Source organism: Castor canadensis, chromosome X (genome assembly GCF_047511655.1).
Source record: "Castor canadensis chromosome X, mCasCan1.hap1v2, whole genome shotgun sequence".
Taxonomy (NCBI): Eukaryota; Metazoa; Chordata; class Mammalia; order Rodentia; family Castoridae; genus Castor; species Castor canadensis.
In genome coordinates, this window is record NC_133405.1 from 125706411 (window position 1) to 125727419 (window position 21009).

At 40.3% G+C, this 21009-nt stretch overlaps 1 protein-coding gene, 1 non-coding gene and 1 pseudogene across 18 annotated transcripts in view; 2 read left to right on the forward strand and 1 right to left on the reverse strand.

Annotated features, from left to right (window-relative positions):
* Sh3kbp1 (SH3 domain containing kinase binding protein 1) overlaps positions 1-21009 on the forward strand; it is a 328667-nt gene that overhangs the window by 227197 nt on the left and 80461 nt on the right. For all 17 annotated transcript variants that reach the window (XM_074063111.1, XM_074063114.1, XM_074063105.1 and 14 more), the window contains 2 exons: positions 499-574; positions 11892-11986. In XM_074063111.1, coding sequence (XP_073919212.1) covers positions 499-574; positions 11892-11986 — 171 coding nt within the window. The remainder of the gene's footprint in view (positions 1-498; positions 575-11891; positions 11987-21009) is intronic.
* Positions 10514-10658, reverse strand: LOC141420133 (small nucleolar RNA SNORA2/SNORA34 family; annotated as a pseudogene).
* LOC141420115 (small nucleolar RNA SNORA57) lies at positions 15967-16116 on the forward strand. The gene has a single exon (XR_012444804.1). It is a non-coding gene; the product is annotated as a small nucleolar RNA SNORA57 (small nucleolar RNA).

Genomic DNA, 21009 nt, shown 5'->3' on the forward strand with positions numbered 1-21009 from the left:
ATAAGTTCCAGTTGCCCTGGGACACCTTGGCTTCTACTTGCCCATCCATCCACCTGTCCTAGCCCTCCTTCCCTGTATTCCTTCCTGTTATTTCTTCCTCCTATTTTCATTCCTCCACTTTGTACCTAGTTTGGAATTCCTCCACTGGGTCAAGTACTGTGCCTCTGTAGATTTAATCAGCTTCTCATAAAGCGAAGGGAACTGTGTCTGTTTTCTGTTCTTTAAATAATAAACCTTTTAAGGCCACCAAGTAAGAAAGAAATAGAAAATACTGAAAACTTTCAAAGATAAAGTCTTTTTTATCTAGTTTCACACCTTGTTTGTCATTGAGGACTGTATCCGTTAGAGTGACAGCCAATACACAGAGCAGTGTGTAAACTGAAGGGTGCGGTATTTAGAACCAGTTTTGAGAATTTCTTCTGTATGATCTTGATTTTGTTCCTTTGTTTAATGAAGAAAATCATCTTGATTTATAAAATAATTTTTTTTTCTCCTTAGACTATTGGGAAGAAGTTACCATCAACTACAGCAACTATAGACCCATCAAAAACAGAAATGGACAGCAGGACAAAGAGTGAGTTTCCCAGTTTGAAAAAATCCTTATGTAATCTTGTTAGCTTTTTCAAAGACATCACAAAAAATTCACATCAGTGTGTTTCATTAGATTCCTGTGAGTAGAAGGGCAACACAAATTAGATTCGCAACCCTTTTTCTCTAGTATGGTAACGTGATTATTTCCTGCCATATATACCTAGGGTTTATCCATTTATACAGAGTATTTTGCACAATTTAGGTGGCATAAAGGTTCTAGAGAATGGCAACTCAGGAGCTTTAGGGATTCACAGACCTTCAGGTCATTCACTTTCAGCCTAGCCACTCAGCCAACATTACCTCCTTGACTTTCTGCCAGCCTCCTCAGTACAATTCTGCTTAAATGCATCCATATGCTTCTGTGACATATGCAGGCAGGAGATTCAGGTCTTTTGGGAAGAATTAGGTGAGAGGATGGAGGAGGTTAGTTGTGTTTTAGAACGTTGTTAGACAAAGAAATATCATATGAGGCAGAAATGTAATTTTAAATTTTCTGGTGGCCACATTAAAAAAGAAAAATAATTGAATTTAATTGTAATGTATTATATTTAACTCAATATATCTAAATATTATCTTTAAACATGCAGTCTATATAAAATTATTAAATGAGGTACTTTTTTCCTTTTTCTGCATGTGACGTCTTTGCAATCCCATGTGTATTTTGCAGCTATGGCACATCTCAATTTGTAGTAGACGCATTTGAGTGCACAGTAGCCACATGTGACTGTTAAGTGACCATATTGGATAATGTAGTTTAAGAGTAATTTGGGGGCCTAAGATGAGCATAGTTGAAAATGCTCAGCTCTCTTAACTGTGTGGGGGAATTCTGGCTGTAGCCCACAACTTGTTCAGTCCTACAAATATCTGTTAACCACATCCATGTATCTGGCTCTCTAAAAGCATCATGATGGGGGAGTGAGTTACTAATGAAGAATAGATTTACAGAGGCTGGGTGAGTGTTTTGTCTTAGTCCTGGGAGAACGAATTCTGTTACTAGTGATGTGACTGACCTTGGATGAATAATTTGATTTCTTGGGCCTTCCTATTCATTGTCTACATGTCTTTAAAGCCAGAGGATTGTACTAGAGAAAAACCCCCAAAACTTCTTCTAGCATCATCATCCTTTGATTCAATTCTATAAGCTTTAGGACTTGGAGAAAGGTTTTTGCAATCAAAGTATTGAGCAGCCAAATGGAAGAAACAAAAGAAAGATGTGAACAATTTGGTAAGAATATAAGAAGATACTTATGTTAATATGCCTATTAGTGGGTAGCAGGTCAGGAAGGAAAATTAGCACTGTCAGTGAAACCTTGAGGGATGTTTGCTGACAGACATTTTTCACGGATACCATGGCAAGAATTTCTGCAGTTTAATCTCACCCTATGTATACTCCCTTTGGCTTTCATTGCCAAGAAGAAGTTCTGGTGTAATTGTTTTCCCACAATTTCCATTTAGTGGCACTAAAAATTCCCCTTCCGTTGGATCATTTCCCACTTCTGGATTTTGATGCCACATCTGTGTTCAGGTGGAAGGTACAGAGTGCTGACCACTATAAGAAATAACCCAGAGCTTGGGATCTGGGCAGTCTCCCTTCTTCCTTCTGAATGAAACTTGCCCAGCAGTACAGTGGAGGGCAGTTCCTCCTGCACAGCTGACTGCTTAGCGTGCTCAGCTACATGCGCACAAGAGAATTCAGTTATGGTGATTCAAAAAATGTTCATGGGGGTTAGTATTTTCTGAATGAATGTAGAACTCAGATGATTGGGATTTATTTAAACAACATCCCACCCCTCAAACAAAAGACTTCTATGATACTGAAATTCTTCAGAAATTCATGCTAGGGAACAGATTGCCATAATTTTCATAACAAGAGGAGAACTGTCTAAATATTCATAATGAAGTGCCTTGAGGTGCCTCCAGCTCATCACATCTGGAGTTTCCTTCTTTCTTATTACAATTGATGCAGATTTGTGGCTCTGTGGAATAGGAAAATAACCCAAAGAAAGGGCTATTTAACATGATTCTGAACTTATAGTTCAGTCTTATAGATTCAGAAGACCAGATGAACAGGTGGGTTTGGAATTTAAAAGTGCTTGATAGAATTTATATAAGGGCACATTAGGTTTCTGAATAAATGATGACTAGCGGGGGTGGTGGTGCAGAGGCTAAGTTTTCCCTGATGAACCTCATTCACTCCATAACTGGATATTCGTACCATCTCTGTGATCAGTCTGTTCAATGACTTGTTTCTTAGGAGTTGTTCAAGATGGTAACACATGGTGCCTTGTTGCTATCATTATTAGATCATTGGCCCCTATAGGTTGAGGACATATCTTCTATTTGATAGCCCCACCTCACAGCTTAGAAAAGTACCATGCACTCAGTGGGCACATAATAAGTGGTGGTTGAACAAATGGAGAGTTACAAATTATTTATGACTTATTAGGCTCTAAATTGGACAGGAGCTTTTTAAAACTATTAGCCACAGGTCCCTTTTCCCAAGCATACAGTCACCAGGAGGAAAAGGACTCTGAGTCTTTGTATTTCTGAGTAGTTAGTAGTGGTTGTCAGTGGTCCTTGGGACTTAACAGACTCTTCTTTAGTCTAAAACCACCAGGGATAAATCTATAGTCGGATGAAGTCAGAGTCAAGTTTATTGACTCATTGCAGTGAGGGAGGTATCACACAAAGTGAAAGAAAAAGAAAAGTGGTTACAGATTTTGGAGAATGGTGGGCTTTAGTGAAATTTCAGTGAAACCAAGTTTTGGTAGGCACAAAGCAAAGCAGGGCTATGTGTCAGGGAGTCATCATCAGTTTTAGGGTGTGAGGTGGACCCAAGTTCAGTTTCTTTCACAGCTACCAGGTTGAGATAGATGTGCAGTGCTACAAGGGGTCTAGAGACCCCTTACTTGAGGCTCTGCACTTGTTTTGGGAATCAAGGGTGCTTCTCTTAGTTCCTTCAAGCAAGATTGCAATATTTCATTCTTACTGATACAGTTTTTCAAGGGCAAATTTTCCAGTAGTGTGTGGTTTTAGGGGACAAACTTTAGTGGGGAGCAAGAAAGCAATGGTCACTGAAGGAAGGGGATTGTTAGACTTTACAGCCGTAGCACATGCTTGAGACAAACTGTTGCCTGTTGACTTTGCAGTCGACCTTACCTGTGTCTGTTCCCCTGCCTGATGAATGGGTGGGCACATTGTTACTGTCTCAGCCCCAGCTCATTGTTGTTTTCTCACCACATACTCAAATAGGAGGAAAAAGAGAGTTGACTCCCTTGTGTTAGGTTTCCTTAGTCTCATAACATACTCATTCTTGGGCCTGGGGATTTAGGCACATCCCCAGATGAACATGAAGCATGTTTCCTTCCCACCCTTTGGTGTCTGTCACACCTGATGTACACTAAAACTTGCATGCTTAGTATCCCAAGAGTCCCCCTCTTCCTAGGAACACATTTCATCAAGTGCCCTCAACGCAGTCCTGCTATCTGGATTCAGAGTGAGGGTCTTCCCTTGAGGATGCCCAGCTACCCAAGGTGCTTAAGATGTGCATTTCAATGCTGTTCTCTTGGAGAAGAAAGATTATATTTTCCTGGTGTGTCATCTTTCTCCCAAAGAGTCTCCAAGCTTCCTGTAATCTGAGCAAAAGAAACTGCCATTGAGAGAAGCAACAATCTGCTGTCTGCTGAACAGGAAGACTTTGCTTCTCAGATTTACAGTTTTTCTTTTGAAAAAAAAAATACTTCTCTTTTTTAAAGTAAATGGTGTTATAATTAATACTTGTAAAATAATTTAAAAGTCTAATTCCTGGCCGGTAACTGAGATTTGGGGTTACAGTCAGCTTCTTCTGAAAGGTAGCTGCAGGGTTGGAGTTGACAAACATGACGTACATCCTGCCTGAACTTAAATGTAGAGTATGTTGGTATTGATATTTGGGCCATATCATTCTTTGTTGGGGAGACTGTCCTGCATGCATTACGGAGCATTTAGCAGCTTCACTGGTCTCTGTCTAGCAGATGCCAGTAGCACCTATCCCCTCTCCCCAGCTGTGACCACCAAAAAGTTTCAAGGTATTGCCAATGTCCACTGGGGTACCTAACCTATCTTAGTCCATTTTGTGTTGCTGTAATGGACTACCACAGACTAGGCAATTTATAAATGATAGAAGTCTATTTGACTCATGGTTCTGAAAGCTGGAAAGTCCAATATTAAGGGGCCACATCTGGTAAGGGTTTTCCCGCTGCATTATGACATGGCAGAAAGTGTCACATGGGCCAGAGAGAACAATATACTGAATTCACAGCCTCAAGACCTTTTGTAATCAGCATTAATCCATTCATGAGGGTAGAGCTCTTGTTACCTTAATACCTCCTATTAGTCCCTATCTCCCAACACTTTTTTTTTAAATTGGGAGTTAAGTTTGCAGCACATGAATTTTGGGGGACACATTCAAACCATAGCAGAGCCCCAGTTTTGAACTATAGTCTGCAAGTAAGGGCAGTGCTGCATCCCTGCTCCCTGCTGTACAGTGGACAGTTATTGCTTATTGAATAAATGAGAAGCTTAGTATTTTTTTCACCTCCTTCCCACTAGCCCCAGATGCTAAGGATTTGGCCTAGAACTAGAGCTCTTGTCTAAATCTAGCATGCCTCACACCCAACCCCAGAACTACCACCACACTGGCCCACCTTCTTAGTTCCCACCGTTACTAGGCTCCTTCCCAGCACTGAATCTTGACTAATGCCCGCTGCTAGACCATAATTTTCACAGCGTGTTCCTAGAGCCAGCAACAGCAAGCATCACCCTGAAACCTTGTTAGAAATGCAAATACTCAGGCCCCACTCCATCCATACCCAATCAGAAGCACTGGGAGTGGGGTCCAGCAATCTGTTTTGCAAGCCCTCCATCTGGTGCTGATGCCCACTCAAGCGTGAGAGCCACAACTGAGACTAGGACTTTTAAAATGTCTGCAATGATGAGAAACACCAGTGTAGATGGATTCCTGGTCTCACCTTCAACTTGAAGATGCAGGTCCCTAGGAAAGGATATAGGAAGATACAGAATCAACAGGTACCCCCACACAATTCTTAACATCAGAAATGGTTGGGAAGCACACCCCAGTCCTGCTCCTCTGGTCAGTGTCCTAGAAAATTGTACAAAGCCCATTGCCTTTTTACTCCTGTAAGACAGAAGTCTGAGTCTGATTTTGGAAGTTATTCTGACATTGTCATGCTTTCAGCTGAATAAATGGCTGTCATCCTCTCCTCACAGTTGCCTTGTTGAAAACAGTATGACCCTAAGCTCCCTGACAGCCAGATGCTAGTCTTTCTTTTATTTGTTGTTCCTAAAACATGATAGAAGTCCACACCCTTGCATACAATTCCAACCTACCAAAAGCTCTGAAAGTGAAAAAGTTGTAGTGTTCATTTGGGTGATAAAACCTGTTCTGGACTGACAAAGACCTGTTTTATAGTATTTATTTATTCCACTTGAATGACTAGTCATCCATTTGCTGTAGAATTTTAATGGTTGGGTTGTAGCCTCAGCCTCCAGTGGGGATAGTACAGTATTACATGGTATATGCAATATATTGCCTTTCTGAAATAGGAGAAATTCTGTTCCAAGGGGTTCTGCTTAGGAATTACAAACCCATAGTGTCTTAGGTAATATTTATCAGTTGAATGGTTTCATAATCAGAATTTCTGATTATGATGTTGGTGAAAATTAACATCACTGAACTTGATACTTTTGTTGTAGTGTCACAAAGGAAAAGAAAACTCTAGTTCTAAGCATGAACTGGTATTTTCTACTGCTTCTAAAGGTTCTGGAAGGCTTCCTACCAGGCTCTGTGGCACATGAGACTATGATCTTTGTATCTGAAAATTGAGTCCAGAGTGTTGTTCTGGATTTAATGTTATTTCTGTATTTGTATGTGTTCAGCTTGCTAATATGCTTATCCTGTTTGTTTCTGCCTTTTTTTTTTAAGATGAGAGCTTTTTTGCTTGTTTGTTTGAAGTTGGTTTGTTTTTTATCAAATAGATTATAAAACCAGCTGACGGGGGGTGGGGGGGGGAGTCATGTGATGTGAGCATGAGTTCAGTTCCATTAAGTCTATTTTTAATGTCATGTAAACTTCTAAAAGTCTAGAAATTGAAATAATTTTGGGAGGTATGTGAATCATGACTGAACTTCTTGGTGATTTTTAACTGAGCAAGTTTATTAAAATTTGAAAGCTAGTAATTAGTACAGGGGGTGTTGATCTGGGAGCTAGTTACATAATGATGTCAGGGTCCTTGAACCTTGTGACATCACACACATGTTTTCCACCCATTTGAATGTGTCTGTATGGTTTATTTTGTTTTGTTTATGGAAAGAGCGAGTCAGTTGTTTTTTTTTTTTTTCAGATTCTTAAAGGACTCTATGACAAAAAAAAAAAAAAAAGCTTAAGAGACGAGTCAGGATTTCAGACTTATGCTAATTCATTTGTATTTTTTAATCTTTCCAAGGAAACAATAGAGACAAAGTCATCTCAATCACTGAGTAAATTGTGCCTTTATGTGTGTATGCATATTCATTCTGACTTGATCTCAGACTAATTAAATCCATCTAATTGATGAATAGGTGGAAAATGCCTGCCTCCAAAAATTAATTTCATTATTTTCCTCTCCATATATGTCTGCTATTCATTTAAGCTTTATAATTGTCTCATGTCCAAAAAGGATTGAGAACTATACTCTTCTTTTAAGGTACATTACCATGTGTCTCTTTTGTGAGCATTCTCCTGCATGTATGTAATTTTACCTTTCTCTGAAACAACACAGCAGTATTCAGTCATAGTGAGCTGATGAATGTATTTGTCTTTTTTTTTTTTGTCATCCTCCTCCTGTAGTCTTTGTCTAGGCATTAGATTGTCAATTCCATGCAAGGACAGGAGGAAATGATTGGACTTACTTGTATATCATAGGCCCAGACCTGAGAACTGGCAATACCTTTTTAATGTGGTGGTTCAGTGAATATTTCAATTGAAACAGGAAACAATATACTCTAAAGTTAAAATCACAGTCTTGAAGCTAATAAGTTTTTCATATACATTTATTTCTGAGTGTCTTAAAACCACTAATACATCCAAATCAGTATAATGTTTTTATTTCCAAATACTGCTGGATTAATGTTCAAATGCCTCATAAGTAAAAATAAATTCTTATTTTCAAATACATCATGATGAATTAAAGGATGAGGCTACTGGCTGCCATGTTTGTTCAGCAGTTGTGGGTGATAGTGCTTGTGACTAGAGTCATAAAGTGTCAGAGCTGGCCAGAACTTAGGTCTAGGCCACTGTGCTACTTGGACTGCCCACAATATCTGTGGCGTGTTTTTTAAGACCCGAGTGAGAGGTGGGACAGCTCTATTCTCCAATCAGAGAATCTGTTTTTTAGTTACTTAAAATTTGACATCTGGAATAAGTTTTCGGTTTGCTAAGAGTGTTCTTCTGAAGTTAACCAAACTCTTCCCTTATTCCTCCTTGCTTAGTTCTTGATTTTTACCACTGAGGGCACTGTGTTCATCCAGAACTACAGTGTGACTGCCTCAGGTCACATGTTCCAGATAGCCCCACTGGGACTGAATCCAGCTCCAAGTGTCCTGTCTCCTGATCCAGAATCCTTTTCTACTTTCTGCTCCTGAAATGTACTACCACTTTATAGGTGTCACTTGAGGATCATCAGGAAATGAGTGAGAGCTCTGTGTGGGGTTCTGGGGATGCACATAGGGTCAAGACATGCAGCAGCAACCAGCTTCATGGAGAGTGGTAGTAGGCAATGGCTATAGCACCAGGATCTTGTCCCTTTATCTGAAATGATGCTTTTCAGATAATTCTGTGTTTAATGCCATTTGAGTGTTCTAAAACTAGATTATGAGGTTAACACAACTGTAAATATTTTCAAACGCATCAGACTGTGCAGTTTAAAAGTGGTACATTTTATGGTATATTAATTAAACCTGTTTTGTGAAATGTTTTTGTAATGCAGGGCCTTCTGCATGCTAGTCAGGTACTCTGCTACTGAGCTACATCCACAGCCCTTACACCTATTTTCCAAAACAACCAGGAGATGCTTACCCTCTTTAGCTTAAAGAGAAACTGTAAGCATAAAGCAAAATGGCCCTACGAAACATTTTAAAGGTATGCTAGTACTTTTTTAGCAATATTTTCCCACTATATTGATTACAAGTCAATTCCATAGTCATTTTTTGACCCTCCTACTATGGGCCATGCCTTGAAATAGCAGTGGGAGAGATGAAGAGAAAGGGAATGATATAGATACATAGGAAGAGGTGAAGTAGGAATGGGGAAGCATATTGTGCCAAGTATTTCAGAGGAAGTAACTAGAAATTTCCTTTCTGTGGGATTGCTTCATGCCAAGATCTCTTCTGCTTTGTAATGAATACTTACCAGATCATAAAGTAGGAGTAAGCAATTGGTTTACTAAGTCCTGTAACAAAAGATCCAGAGACAGGTCCCCTGAAGATGATGAATTTGAAAGACATCTCAACAGTGTCAGGGCTTGGGGTCAAATTCTCTGATTTTCTTGGCTTTCTTCTCAGTTGAAATATGGTTGCAACAGTCCTAAACATTGTCCCATTTTCCAGTGAAGATAAGAAACAATGTTAAAAGCAAAAAGGGAGAGGCAACTATTTTTCTCAAATCTCCTTCTCTTTTAGCCAGGGAACATCTGACAGTCCCCACCCCAGCAGATTTCCTTTCACATTTCATTGGCTGGAAGTAAATCACATGCCCATCCGCAAACCAATCACCAACAAAAGAGAACAAGATTACCTTTTACCTGCCTTGCAGATTTTATTCTTCCCTAGGGCTGCTAAATATAACCCTAAATATAATGCCTGAACAAATTAGGATTCTGTGAACTAGGAAGGGGGCTTTGAATGGCTGCTGGCAAGTTAATCAGCAACAGTAGACCACACTTTATTAACTTTTTTGACTGAAAGGAAGAGAAATATGACCTGTTCTTCTATCTCTGTTGGACATAGATATCTAATATTCTTTGTAAAATGTCTGCATGATTTCCTTCCAAGGAATTATTCTAAAAGCTGGGACTCTGCAGGACAGTTCAATAATACTGTATGAATTCATGTTGTTTTAAGTTTTGAGGTTGGGTAGCCATATTTCACTAGCAAAGTCAATAAGAAAATTGGTAGGGAACTGTCATTATCCAATTAAAAATGATTAACTTTTTCCCTCTCTTTAGAACATTTGACCCATTCACATTTGGGAAGGTTTGCTATTACTAAGTAGAGATGGAACATTGGTAACTATATGGGAACATAGTCTTAATGGAATTTATAACTTATGTCCCTCAGCACAGGTTAGTGAGCAAAAGCCATCAGGGGCCCAGAGTACCTAAGATGGAAGGTTTCTAGGATAGGATATCTTCAAACCACTGGACAGAAAAACGTCTGCACAGAAGTGAAGCAATTTCCTCTCCCCTTCCTTTACCCATCCTATCTCCCTGTCATATCGTAATCTTAGACCATAATGTCTATATTAGGGTTTTTGCTATTGTTGTTTTGTGTTTTTGTGGTACTAGGGTTTGAACTCAGGGCTTACACCTTGATCCACTCCACCAACCCTTTTTTGTGATGGGTTCTTTTGAGATAGGGTCTCATGAATTGTTTCCCCAGGGCTGACTTCAAACAGCGATCCTCCAGATCACTGTCTCCTGAGTAACTAGGATTACAGGCACCAGTGCCCGATTTGTTTTGTTTTGTTTTTGCTACAGCATCTCACTACATAGCACAGGCTGACCTCAAACTTGAGATCCTCCTGCCTCTAGCTCCCGAATGCTGGGATCACAAGCATGTGCCACCACACCTGGCTTGTATTAGAGATTTTTTATTTTATTTCTTTTCCAGATGCTTCTTTCTAATGAATTGATCATTATATTTTCAGAGTTCTGAAATGGCCAGTAGACCATAGAAAGACATTTCTTTAGGCTTCTAGGCTTCTGCTTGAAATGAACCACTTCAGCAAACTGTTGGCCTTGATTTAGGGGCATTAGATTTTTAAATTCCTTTTATTTTGTGTGTCACTCTTTTTGATTGATGATGTTCCTGAACATAAAGAAATGCATATCAGTGGTATAAAGTATAATACAGACAAGATAATTGATACTTATATATCTAGCTCTAGGTTATGATCTGTCTACAACTGGCCTAAGCATTGGGAAATGTCTAGGGATAATATTTTAGACCTGTTGACTTTGATGAAGAATAACAAATACCTGCTGGAGTAGATATTCATTCTTTTGAATTTTTCTTTCTACTTGCCCTGAGTCACAAAAGCCCAGTTTGCTAAGTCTTCATTTCTCAAATACCTTACAAATGTTTTCACTGTCTTCATATCTGGTGCTTTTGGAAAAATAGAGGTAATTTAAAATCTGATATATTCTCAAAAGCATATAATTCAGGATATACTGGAATTGATCTTAAGTGGCCTTAGTATTTTTTCCTTCTTTGGTGAGGGCTGTGTACTTCATTACCAATGAACAGCCCTGTCAATGAATCAGGTTCCCACAGAAAGGACATGGGACATATGTGAACAAGTTCACCCCCTCCCACACACATGTGCATAAAGACTGTTCTGAGGGCTGGTGGTGTAGCTCAAGTGGTGGAGTGCCTGCTTAGCAAGTGTGAGACCCTGAGTTCATACTCCAGTACCACCAAAAAAAAATAAATAAATACAATTAAAATAAGAAGACTGTTCTGTCAGTATCTGTTGGCTGTTTGTAGTTGACATATGTTCACCTGTAAATGCATCACCTCATTACCACAATGAGGTAATTTTTCATTGTTTTATGTACTATGTTGGCTTTTTAATATGTATAAAAACCCTGTTTCTGATTTCCTAATGTGGGGGAAGAAGGCAATGAGAAAAAAAATTGAAGCTGTTCACTTTTGCAGATGTCTATTTATGCATGCACCTAACAAGTATATAAAATGGTACACATCTGTTTTCCTGAGACCAAGAACACCTTTTTACTTTTCTTCCTGATAAAAGCAAAGCAGTTACATTTCATGATGTCACATGATTGGTGAGAGGAAAAATACAGAGTATAAATATGCTGAGCCCACAATGAGTACTCTTAGTTTTCTGAGGGTGACCCTTCCTTTATGCAGTTGTACTATCCTACCTGTTAAGTGTGCCTTTCTCTGAAGTTAATGTGACAGAGAGCTGGATCAGATCATTAGATAAAGCACCTTAAAGGTTGTATTTTGTTTTCTTCTTACAGCTAAGGATTACTGCAAGGTAATATTTCCATATGAGGCACAGAATGATGATGAATTGACCATCAAAGAAGGAGATATAGTGACCCTCATCAATAAGGTAAACAGAGGTTTTCTCTTGCCTTCTAAACTGTGAAGTGCTTTGGGATGTCCATGGGATGGTACAAGCTTTTGCTTTAGCCGCCCCCTCCCCTCTTTTTTGATCAAGTCTTGCTTTGTCTGGAGTGCAGGGTGACTTTGATGCACGCACTATGTGGTCCAGGCTGGCCTTAAACTCGTAATCCTTCTGCCTCCGCCTCTGAAGTACTGGGAATTACAGGCACGTATCATCAGGCAATTCTTGCTTGAGCCCTTGAAAAACCTTGTTTTCATAGTCCTGAACTTGTGAGGAAGAATTTATATCTTCTCTTTTGATTCAAGCTAGGTACAGGTGAATGGACAAACTTGAGGATCAAATAGATTTCTGTTTATATGGGGGTCAGCTGCAGATTGGCATGACCCTGAAGACAACTCTGTCCCAGAAGGAATAACCTGGAAGGCAGCCTGCTTGGCTGCAGGTTCTGCCTTCCACAGCAGGCAGGCTGCAAAGCTCTGTGTCATAAGGGACCCAAGGAGGGGCTTTAAAAAGGCTGATCATGCCTCACGGGCAGCAGGTGCTTAAAGAATGTTTGCTGTGCAGATCAAAGACAGGTAGTGTGTCTGAGAGAATTTTGCTTCTCTTGTTTGTGCTAAAAAGTTTAGATGATTTTCTTATCATTATAGCCAGAGCCCTGTAAACACTAGGAGAGCTATAAAATCTGGGTAAAGAGATGTGGTTTGCCAGGGTCTTGACCGCATACCATTTCTGCTTTCATACAGTGTTACTCACCAGGTCCATAGTTGAAAGTCATATTATTCAAGTGTGCCTAGAACACACAGCCCTTTCGCTGAAGCGCAGGGTTTTATGATGGTAGACTATGATGAGAAGTTGAGCAGTTTTAGATGTGGAAGGCGCTTTTATTCTTGTATCCAGGTGAGTGGTAGGGCACATGTTATTCCCTACACACAAGTCTGACACGCCATGGTCGCCTGAGTTCTCTAAGGGCTGGGAAGCATTGGCAGGCTACAGGAAGCAGGAAAGGGGAGGGAGGAAGAAGGGTGGGGGCGCTCAGGCTACCCCTGCCTTGTATCCAGCCATTCCTGAGAGGGAGGGAACGTTGGTGTTGCCTGCCCTCACCCCAGATTTGTTCATAAAGTAATCAGTAGAATTTACCTTTAAGATTAAAGACAGTTTCCTCTAAGAAAATAGCTTTGGAGAATTGTGTGTTGAAGAGCCTTATTCAAAGAGGCCAGTGAACAAAGGACTCCAGAAGTTAAGTAGCTTGCCAAGCCAGCAGGTATTTTTTAGGGAGAAAACTGACCCTCCCACAGACTCCATATGAAAGTGGTATGCTAAGCGCTGCTACAACATATAGACACCTTTCTGGAATATCAAATTAGCCCTTGTTGTGCACATTGCTCAAGAACTTGTCCATCTTTTTACCTGTGGTATATTCGCCCTTTAAGTTATTCAAGTACAGCTCTGTGGGTGTTGAATGCGGGAGAAGGAAATGAGAGGAGGGGAAAAGTGCTTTCCTTGCTCCTTTCTGCAAGAAATGGCTCTTACCCTTCTTCCCATCCTCTTCCTCCTTACGCCTGACCTCCTTCAGGCCGCACACTGCCTTTCCTATTTTTAATCAGACCTGTAACCAAACAAATGGGATAAGGAAGTTGTTAGATGGGCATGAAGCATAATACAAATAGTTTAATAATTAGCGCTGATAATTGGTTTTAGCAATACAGGGGAAGAGATAAGCCTTCCCTCTTATAATGATAGAGCAACCAGAGAATTAAGTAGCTGCCATTCTTTGCAGTGGGAAAGGACTCACTGTCCTGCTTTTGTTTTACTTTTAGAGGAGGGGCAGACTCTTTTTAATTGAAAAACCAGTGTGTCAACATTATTGTAATAAGGCTTGAGAAGAGAAAAACCACTGTGGTTAGTTTCTTATCTAAACATGGCAATTTCCACCTTAACACATCACACTCAAGTTTTTGCCATTTGAGTACATATCATGATGACACAATCATCTTGATGACCTTGTCCCTAACCTCACAGCTTGAAAGCCACTCTGATAAAAAGAATCTGCTCTTTCTACAGGCCTTGGTCAGAAAGGGAACATCTACCAGTCCCAGCCACACCAAAGGGAGCTATGAACAGGAAAATGTGGCAGGCTACTTTAAAAAGTGTCCCCTGAGGGTTGCTTCCCATTTCTCTGGTTTTGTGAATTAATGTACTTTGAAGTGTTAAGAGCAAGCAGTGTTTCCGGAAGACCTTGGTTCTTGTGCTGTGGCGTGGAAGAATCCAAGCAGAACGCGTGGGTGTGAGTGGGGTTTGTTAAAAGTTAGGGAAAGGGAGACACAAAGGGAGCATGGTGGGCACAAGTGGAGTCTGCTGGCGGAGGCAGGTGCTTCTCTTGTTCAGCTGCTTTGAAAATCCACAGTAACCATGGGGAGGGCAGATTACTGGAGATTCCCACCCAGCAATCAAGGAGTGGGGAAGGGCATGTGCGGTTCCCAGCCAGGTATGGATGGTATGGGCCATCCCAGGGCAACCTACGCGTGAATCTCGAACCTTTCCTACTTCTAGCCTGCCTCAGAAACAGTTTGATATTACAATTTGTAAACTGTGACATTGTCATCTCTGTGTACGTAGTCAAGGGATGGCTTGCATACTGATCCTGCTCCCCAGGCCTACAGTGCACATAGTGTTTTGATACTTGGTGCCCCCTCCATTCTGCCCTGCTTTCATCCCAAGCTGCCTTTCTGTGCCCCTGTCCATTCAGGTCAAGCCCAGGCTTGTGGGCCTGATGAGTAGAGGCTGGGCCTTCTCCACACCTGGTTCAGAGGAGCACCCGGGGTAGTGAAGGGTAGAAGGACATTTGCCCCAGCTCCTCTCCCCCATATACTTCATCCCTAGTACCTTTCCCTTCTTTTCGTCATCTTGTACCAATGTGACCCCTGTGCACCAACCAAACTTTTCAGTAGTTTTTCTTTCTTTTATTGTAAAATCCAGATAGGGAATGCTGACACTGCTTCTCCTAGTCATTCTAGCTGCACTTTGTCTTTCTGGCCTTGGTTCATGTGACTGTATATCCTGCTCATGTGTCCTCATGGGCCTGACCTTGAGCATGCATGTTTCTGATGCCTGGGACACCCTCTGCCTCTCCACTTAGCTGTTTTTTTTTGGGGGGGGAGTTCATAACTAATATGAGAACCAGTCTTAACTCATGCTGCGTGAGCCCATTATAAGGTTGTTGCTTAACAAAAATCTCTTGTGCTCTGTCATTTTGTTTTTATTATTTTATATTATCTGCTAGGAAATTAAGTCTCTTGTCATCCAGTATTGGTACAGATTTTATTTTCGTTGCCATAAATTTCTTGCTTGCCTTGACCTAGCACTTGTATGTTGGAAGCAGCATGTTAATAAGTCATGTAGGCTATCAGCTCAGAGAAACCAAGGTTTGAATCCCAGCTTTACAGTTTCTGTCTCTGTCTTTGGGCATGTGACTTAACCTCTCTGAGCTCAGTTTTCTCAGCCGTAAAATGAGGGCCATTAAGCTGACTTCACAGGGCTGCTGTGAGAATTTACTAAACACATCATGTGGAAAACACCTCTTGCATGAAGGGGTTTGCCAGTGGTATACCCATAATCCCAGGAATTGTCACCTCAACTTTGGCTGCTCTTTCTCAGAAATAGGAATAAAGGGCTGTTGTGTCTGGGCCCACTTTGTTGCTAGGGCTGGACTAGTGTGACATTAAGCAGGTCAAAGTGGTTTAAAAAAATCACCTAAAATAGTTTAAAAATTACAGTGGGTGAGATTTTACCAAGAATCTGGAAAGAAATCATGACATAAATATTTTGTCTGCTGAAAGTAAGAAAAATGGAATCTGAGCCTGTAAAAACCTATTGCCATTATAGAAAATTCTTACCTCTTCCTCTAAGTTAAGGAGTTACCCACAAGTTCATTTAGATAATTATGTTCTATTATAAAATGAATGGACCCTCCTTTTCTTGGAGGGGACTGGGTGTGTGTGGTCCTACTTCCCGTTATGTACAGAGGCAGAAGGAAAGGGCTCCGTTCCTCTTGGTGCCATGTCTTCGGTGCTGGCAGCTTCCCATTCGCCGGTTCTATCCTCAACGCCAAGACACGGGTGTTAAAAAAAATGAATGGTTTCACCATGATTTGGTTAATATGCACTTTGATGTACATATTTATTGCACATATGAGTTGAGGTAAAAGCTCTGAATTCCTGCTCTGTAAATGCAGTTGCATTTGCTGTGAGACTCTCTGTTGGCCCTAAATTCCCCTGATGTTTCTTTTTGTAGTCAGTGAAGGTGGTTTCCTTTGCCCTGCTTTTCTGTGCCATGACAGTAGTCATAGAGCAGGTGTTGCCCTCATTTTCAGCTCTAGATTATCATTTCATGTGCCTTTCTAGAAAATGAGTCAGGCACCTTTGGTGGGTATAAGCCCTCTGCAGTTCCCGAAATAATGTGCAAAGACCTGAACTACTTATGTGTGTCCCTGGAAACAAGGATGAGATGTGGCAACCTGAATGATTTGGTTTTTTAGTTTATTTATAAAGAATTCTTGTGGATTTTGGAACATTTTCACTTGTGCAGAGCACACCTGTGTTTAGCTTTTATTTCCAGCCACTCAAAAATAGCTCCTGCGTGTGTTCCTACCGCCCCCATCCCTGCCTTCCTGATTTGTGCTCAGAGTGTGTTCAGGAAGGTTCAGAAGCCTCTGGATGTGGTTTCTAACTAGAGAAGTTCCCTGGAGAAGGGCAATGCTTATAAAAATGACTTTCTTGGGTAGCTCTGTCTTTGACCCTTAAGCCTACACAAACCCCAGTGTCTTCATTGTGATAAGCCTGTTTGACAGCATCAAGATCAACACTAAAATCATGGATTGGGAGATGGAGAAAAAGGCATACAGACAGATAATATAAACTACCATTGATGTTCATGGAAGGGAACCAGTAGACATCCCCTAAAGAGGGAGTGGACCCAGAGAATCACAAGAAGTATAGTCACCTTTCCTTGGACCATAGGCATTACCCACTGAAGATTACTGGTGGCAGTTTTTATTTGCTCCCTGTCCTCGTCTCATAATGCTCATTCATTCACTGAAAAAGATTTATGGTGTTCCAGGAACTATGCTAGGTGCTAAGGATACAATGATGAACAAAAATTATAAACTGGGAGGTTTGCCTTTCCTTATTTCAGATATTTGGAGCTAGACATGCTGTGGCAGTGGAGTTAGAACATAATATTAACTCATCCAGTTTCATTCATTGCTACCTCAACATGCTGTTCTCCTTCCTTTCCCAGACAATGCCTCAACATTTAACTTACTTAACACTAGTTAGATCTATCTGCAGGACTATGGCATTCCAGTGTGGGCCTCTGGGCACCTGTTAGCAAGAGCACAGGCCCCTTGGCACCATTCCTTTCTTCCCATAAGACTATCAAGAGCTGAGCATCTTACCTCATCCTCACAGCAGGCCTGGGAATTACATGGAGCTACAAGTGTTCTCTCCAGATCACAAAGGAGGAACAGAGGCCTAGAGAATGGAAACAGTTCTCCCAAAGGACTCCTGGGAGATCAGAGACAGAGCTGGGGCAGAGATGTCTCCTGATTCTCTGTCGAATGCTCTGAGAACTTGTGAGCTGGGCAGGGTAGTAACTGTGGGCAGAGTCTGTTTCCTGTGGGGCTGTCAGATACTTGTGGTAGGTGGGGCTTAGTCACTTCCAGAGGTAACTTTTATCCACTGCTTGAAAGTCACCCATCATTGCTGGATGTCCAGCAAGTGTCTGTGGAATTTCCTATTTAAATTAATAACATCATCATTCTTACTTACCAGAACGTTACCATGCCATTTGTTTGGCTCTTGCATTTTGGAATCCTTGTAATGATCTATTAGGGTCCATGACCTTACAATTCAATTGTCACCTCTATAGAAATGACGTAGTAGCCAGTGCAGAGGAATTATTGAGCCTGGCCCAAGACTAACACCAGTTCTTTTTGTGCCTGAAGACCTCCTCCCATTGCTGTTTTCTTCCAATGTCTAGCGTGTTTTGCTATATTCTTTTCTTCTAGGCTTGGGTATCACTTTGCTTTTTGCTTGTGTTACCATGACAAAAAGAAAGGCAAAAGTCCTGAGCTCCTTCCTAAGTCCTTCTATGATGATATGTTCATTTGTTTATTTCCCCTTCCTGCTTCCTTCTCATTAATCTATTAGTTAATTGAAACGTTCATGAGGAAAGTGTTTTTAGATTTCCTTGCTTCCCACCCTACAGGAAGAAAGGTTGCTTCCATGAAGAGAAGTGGTTTTCAGAATCTCAGAAAATATCTTAGCTTGGTATGAGCATCCCAATCAAATACATAGATTGCTGACTTTGGCCCTTTCTCTCTGAATTGCTGAAACTTTTAGCAGAGCTAAAACGCTAGGATTAAATGTGGTTTCAAGGGTGAGGAGTAAATTAGCAGGTGTCACCCTGAAGATGATGACATGCTGACAGCCCCATTAGAAGGACATGTTTTATGAGTGAATGAAGAAGTTAAGCACAAGTCTGGGATCAATTGGGTTTGCACACATTTGAAAAATGTCAGTGCTCAGTAAATGAGTCATTTATGTCATAGAATGTATTTCTTACAGTACGGCCTGTCTTGTTAGACTGCATATGTCCTTACTGGAGATAGAAGTTACATATGGCTCCTCCTCAGAACATGAGAAGCCCAAAGGAATACAGTTTGCTGATGCTTTGTCTTCCTCTTAAAAGTAGCCAGGACGCTGTCTACTTAAATTAGAAGAAGATGGTAAATGTAGGGCTTAGGATGGGAGAAAATGTCTTTTCCGTTTACCAGTAGGCAGTAAACCAATGCCACTGAGAATTGTGATTGCCAGTATTATTGATTTTTCCTTTGCATCATAGAGTTTGTGGTGGGTGGGAATCCCCACGTTAATGTGCCTCTGCAAATTACATGAAGGAGCCTAAAAAGACCTCCTATGTTTGCTAGCCTGATTGTCATATTACTTCTGAGTGCAAGACACTAGCAATCCTCCCAACACCATCTTAAAACTCTTTTCTTCCCCCTGCATCACACAGATAAGACTGCAGGTGTTTTACAAAATAGGGAAACTCCGTGTGTTTTCTGTTTCTCACCTTTCTATTTGTGTTACCCTGAGGGGGGCATTATGAGGTTTAAAAGAGAGGTGTGGCTGAAATGCTTTAGAAACATAAAAGTTATAGTTATTGCTATGATATATTATGATAGGAAGAAGAAAATACAAATGCCTGGTGATTTTTTGGTTCTTTCTCAATATATTGAACCTGTAATCCTAGCACTCAGGAGGCTAAGGCTTATTTTCATCTTTTAGGGTGAAAGCAATTTATTACAGTTCTACAGCCCTTGTAAAGTATCTCAGATCTCTTTACATTCACATTTGCATTTTATTAACATATATAATTTCTGAGATGAAAAGTGGTACAGAATACAGCTTTATTTAAAATTTTTAAAAGTAATGATCTTGGAAAAATTGAGAACAAAATAGATAAATACAACAAAAAAGTTAAAAATTATCCATGACCTCACCACCTTTACTTACCTTTTTTGGTATTTTAACAATTACTCTTCCAGACTTGATCCATATGTGCACATAGTTACAGCTTAAAATAAAAATAGGGTCATATTATTCACACTATTTTGCAACCCTTTTTGTCCAAAGTATATCATGAGTACCTTTGGCAACACGGTTAAATGGCCCCCTAGCCCCTGATTTATGGAGGGAGTACCACTGTCCATCTTAATATTTGGCTTATTTCCACTTTTCTTCCATTTTGGAACATGGTCTTTACCTTTCTCATAAGTCCTTGTGCACACAATCATTTCTGCCACTTCCTACTAGCTGTGTAACCTTGGGCACGTTGCTTATCTCTCTCTGTCTGCCTCAATTCCTATGTCTTTGGAATGGGGGTGATAATAACACTTATCTTTCGGTGTTGTGAAGACTAAATGAATTAAAGTAGATGCTATGCTTTGATTGTAATCTCCAAAGCTCATGTGTGGGAAACTTTATTTCTAATGCAATAATGGTGAGAGGGGAGACCTTTTAAGAGGTGGTTAGGTCATGAGGACTATGCCCTGATAAATGGATTATTGCCAGAGTAGGTTCTTGTTAAAGTGTGAGTTCAGCCTCCTCCTCCTCCTTGTGCATGCTTTCTTGCCTTTCCACGTTCTGCAGTAGATGATGCAGCAAGATTCAGGCCCCTCATCTGGTTTTTTCTTTTTTTTTTTTTTGGTTGAGTCAGAGTCTTACTATGTACCTCGCCTGGCCTTGAACTCATGATCCTCCTACCTTAGCCTCCAGAATGCTGGGATTACAGATATGTGCCACCATGTGCGGCACAAATCTGTTCTTTATAAATTACCCAGTATCAGGTATTCTATTACAGTAGTACAAAACAGGCTAAGACAGTAGGCAAAGCACTTAGAAAGCCTGGCTCATATTAAGTGCTATATAAATGTTAGCAGTTATTATTTCCTGATGATAAATTGCTAAATGTAATGCTGTATCACTGTATTTTTAGGGCATTTAAGAGGTGTTCTGAAAGATTGTGCCGATTTAGTCCTCCCATAGAGTATATGAGAACCTGTTTCCCTATCCTTGTCATACCTGGTTATTATCATTCTTTCTAGTTTCCGCTAATATGATTTAATCTTGATAATGCTGCATTTAAAAATTATTACTGAAATTGAGAATTTTATGCATCATTTTCCAATTGATTTTATAAAAATACCCTATATTCATGCCATTAACCTGTCATTTTTCATATTATAAATATTTTTCTTAGTTTATGACTCATGGAATATTTAAGAAAAGTCATTAAAACAAATACCTTCTAGACATAAATTTTCCTATATAGCTCAGTAAAATTCATCTTTTAAAGAATAGTTTTACTTTTTATGCTTTAGCCCTAGTTAGAGAGGGTAGCTGGCTATTAAATGTTTTCCTTTTCTGCCTTCCTCAGGGCTTTCAGAG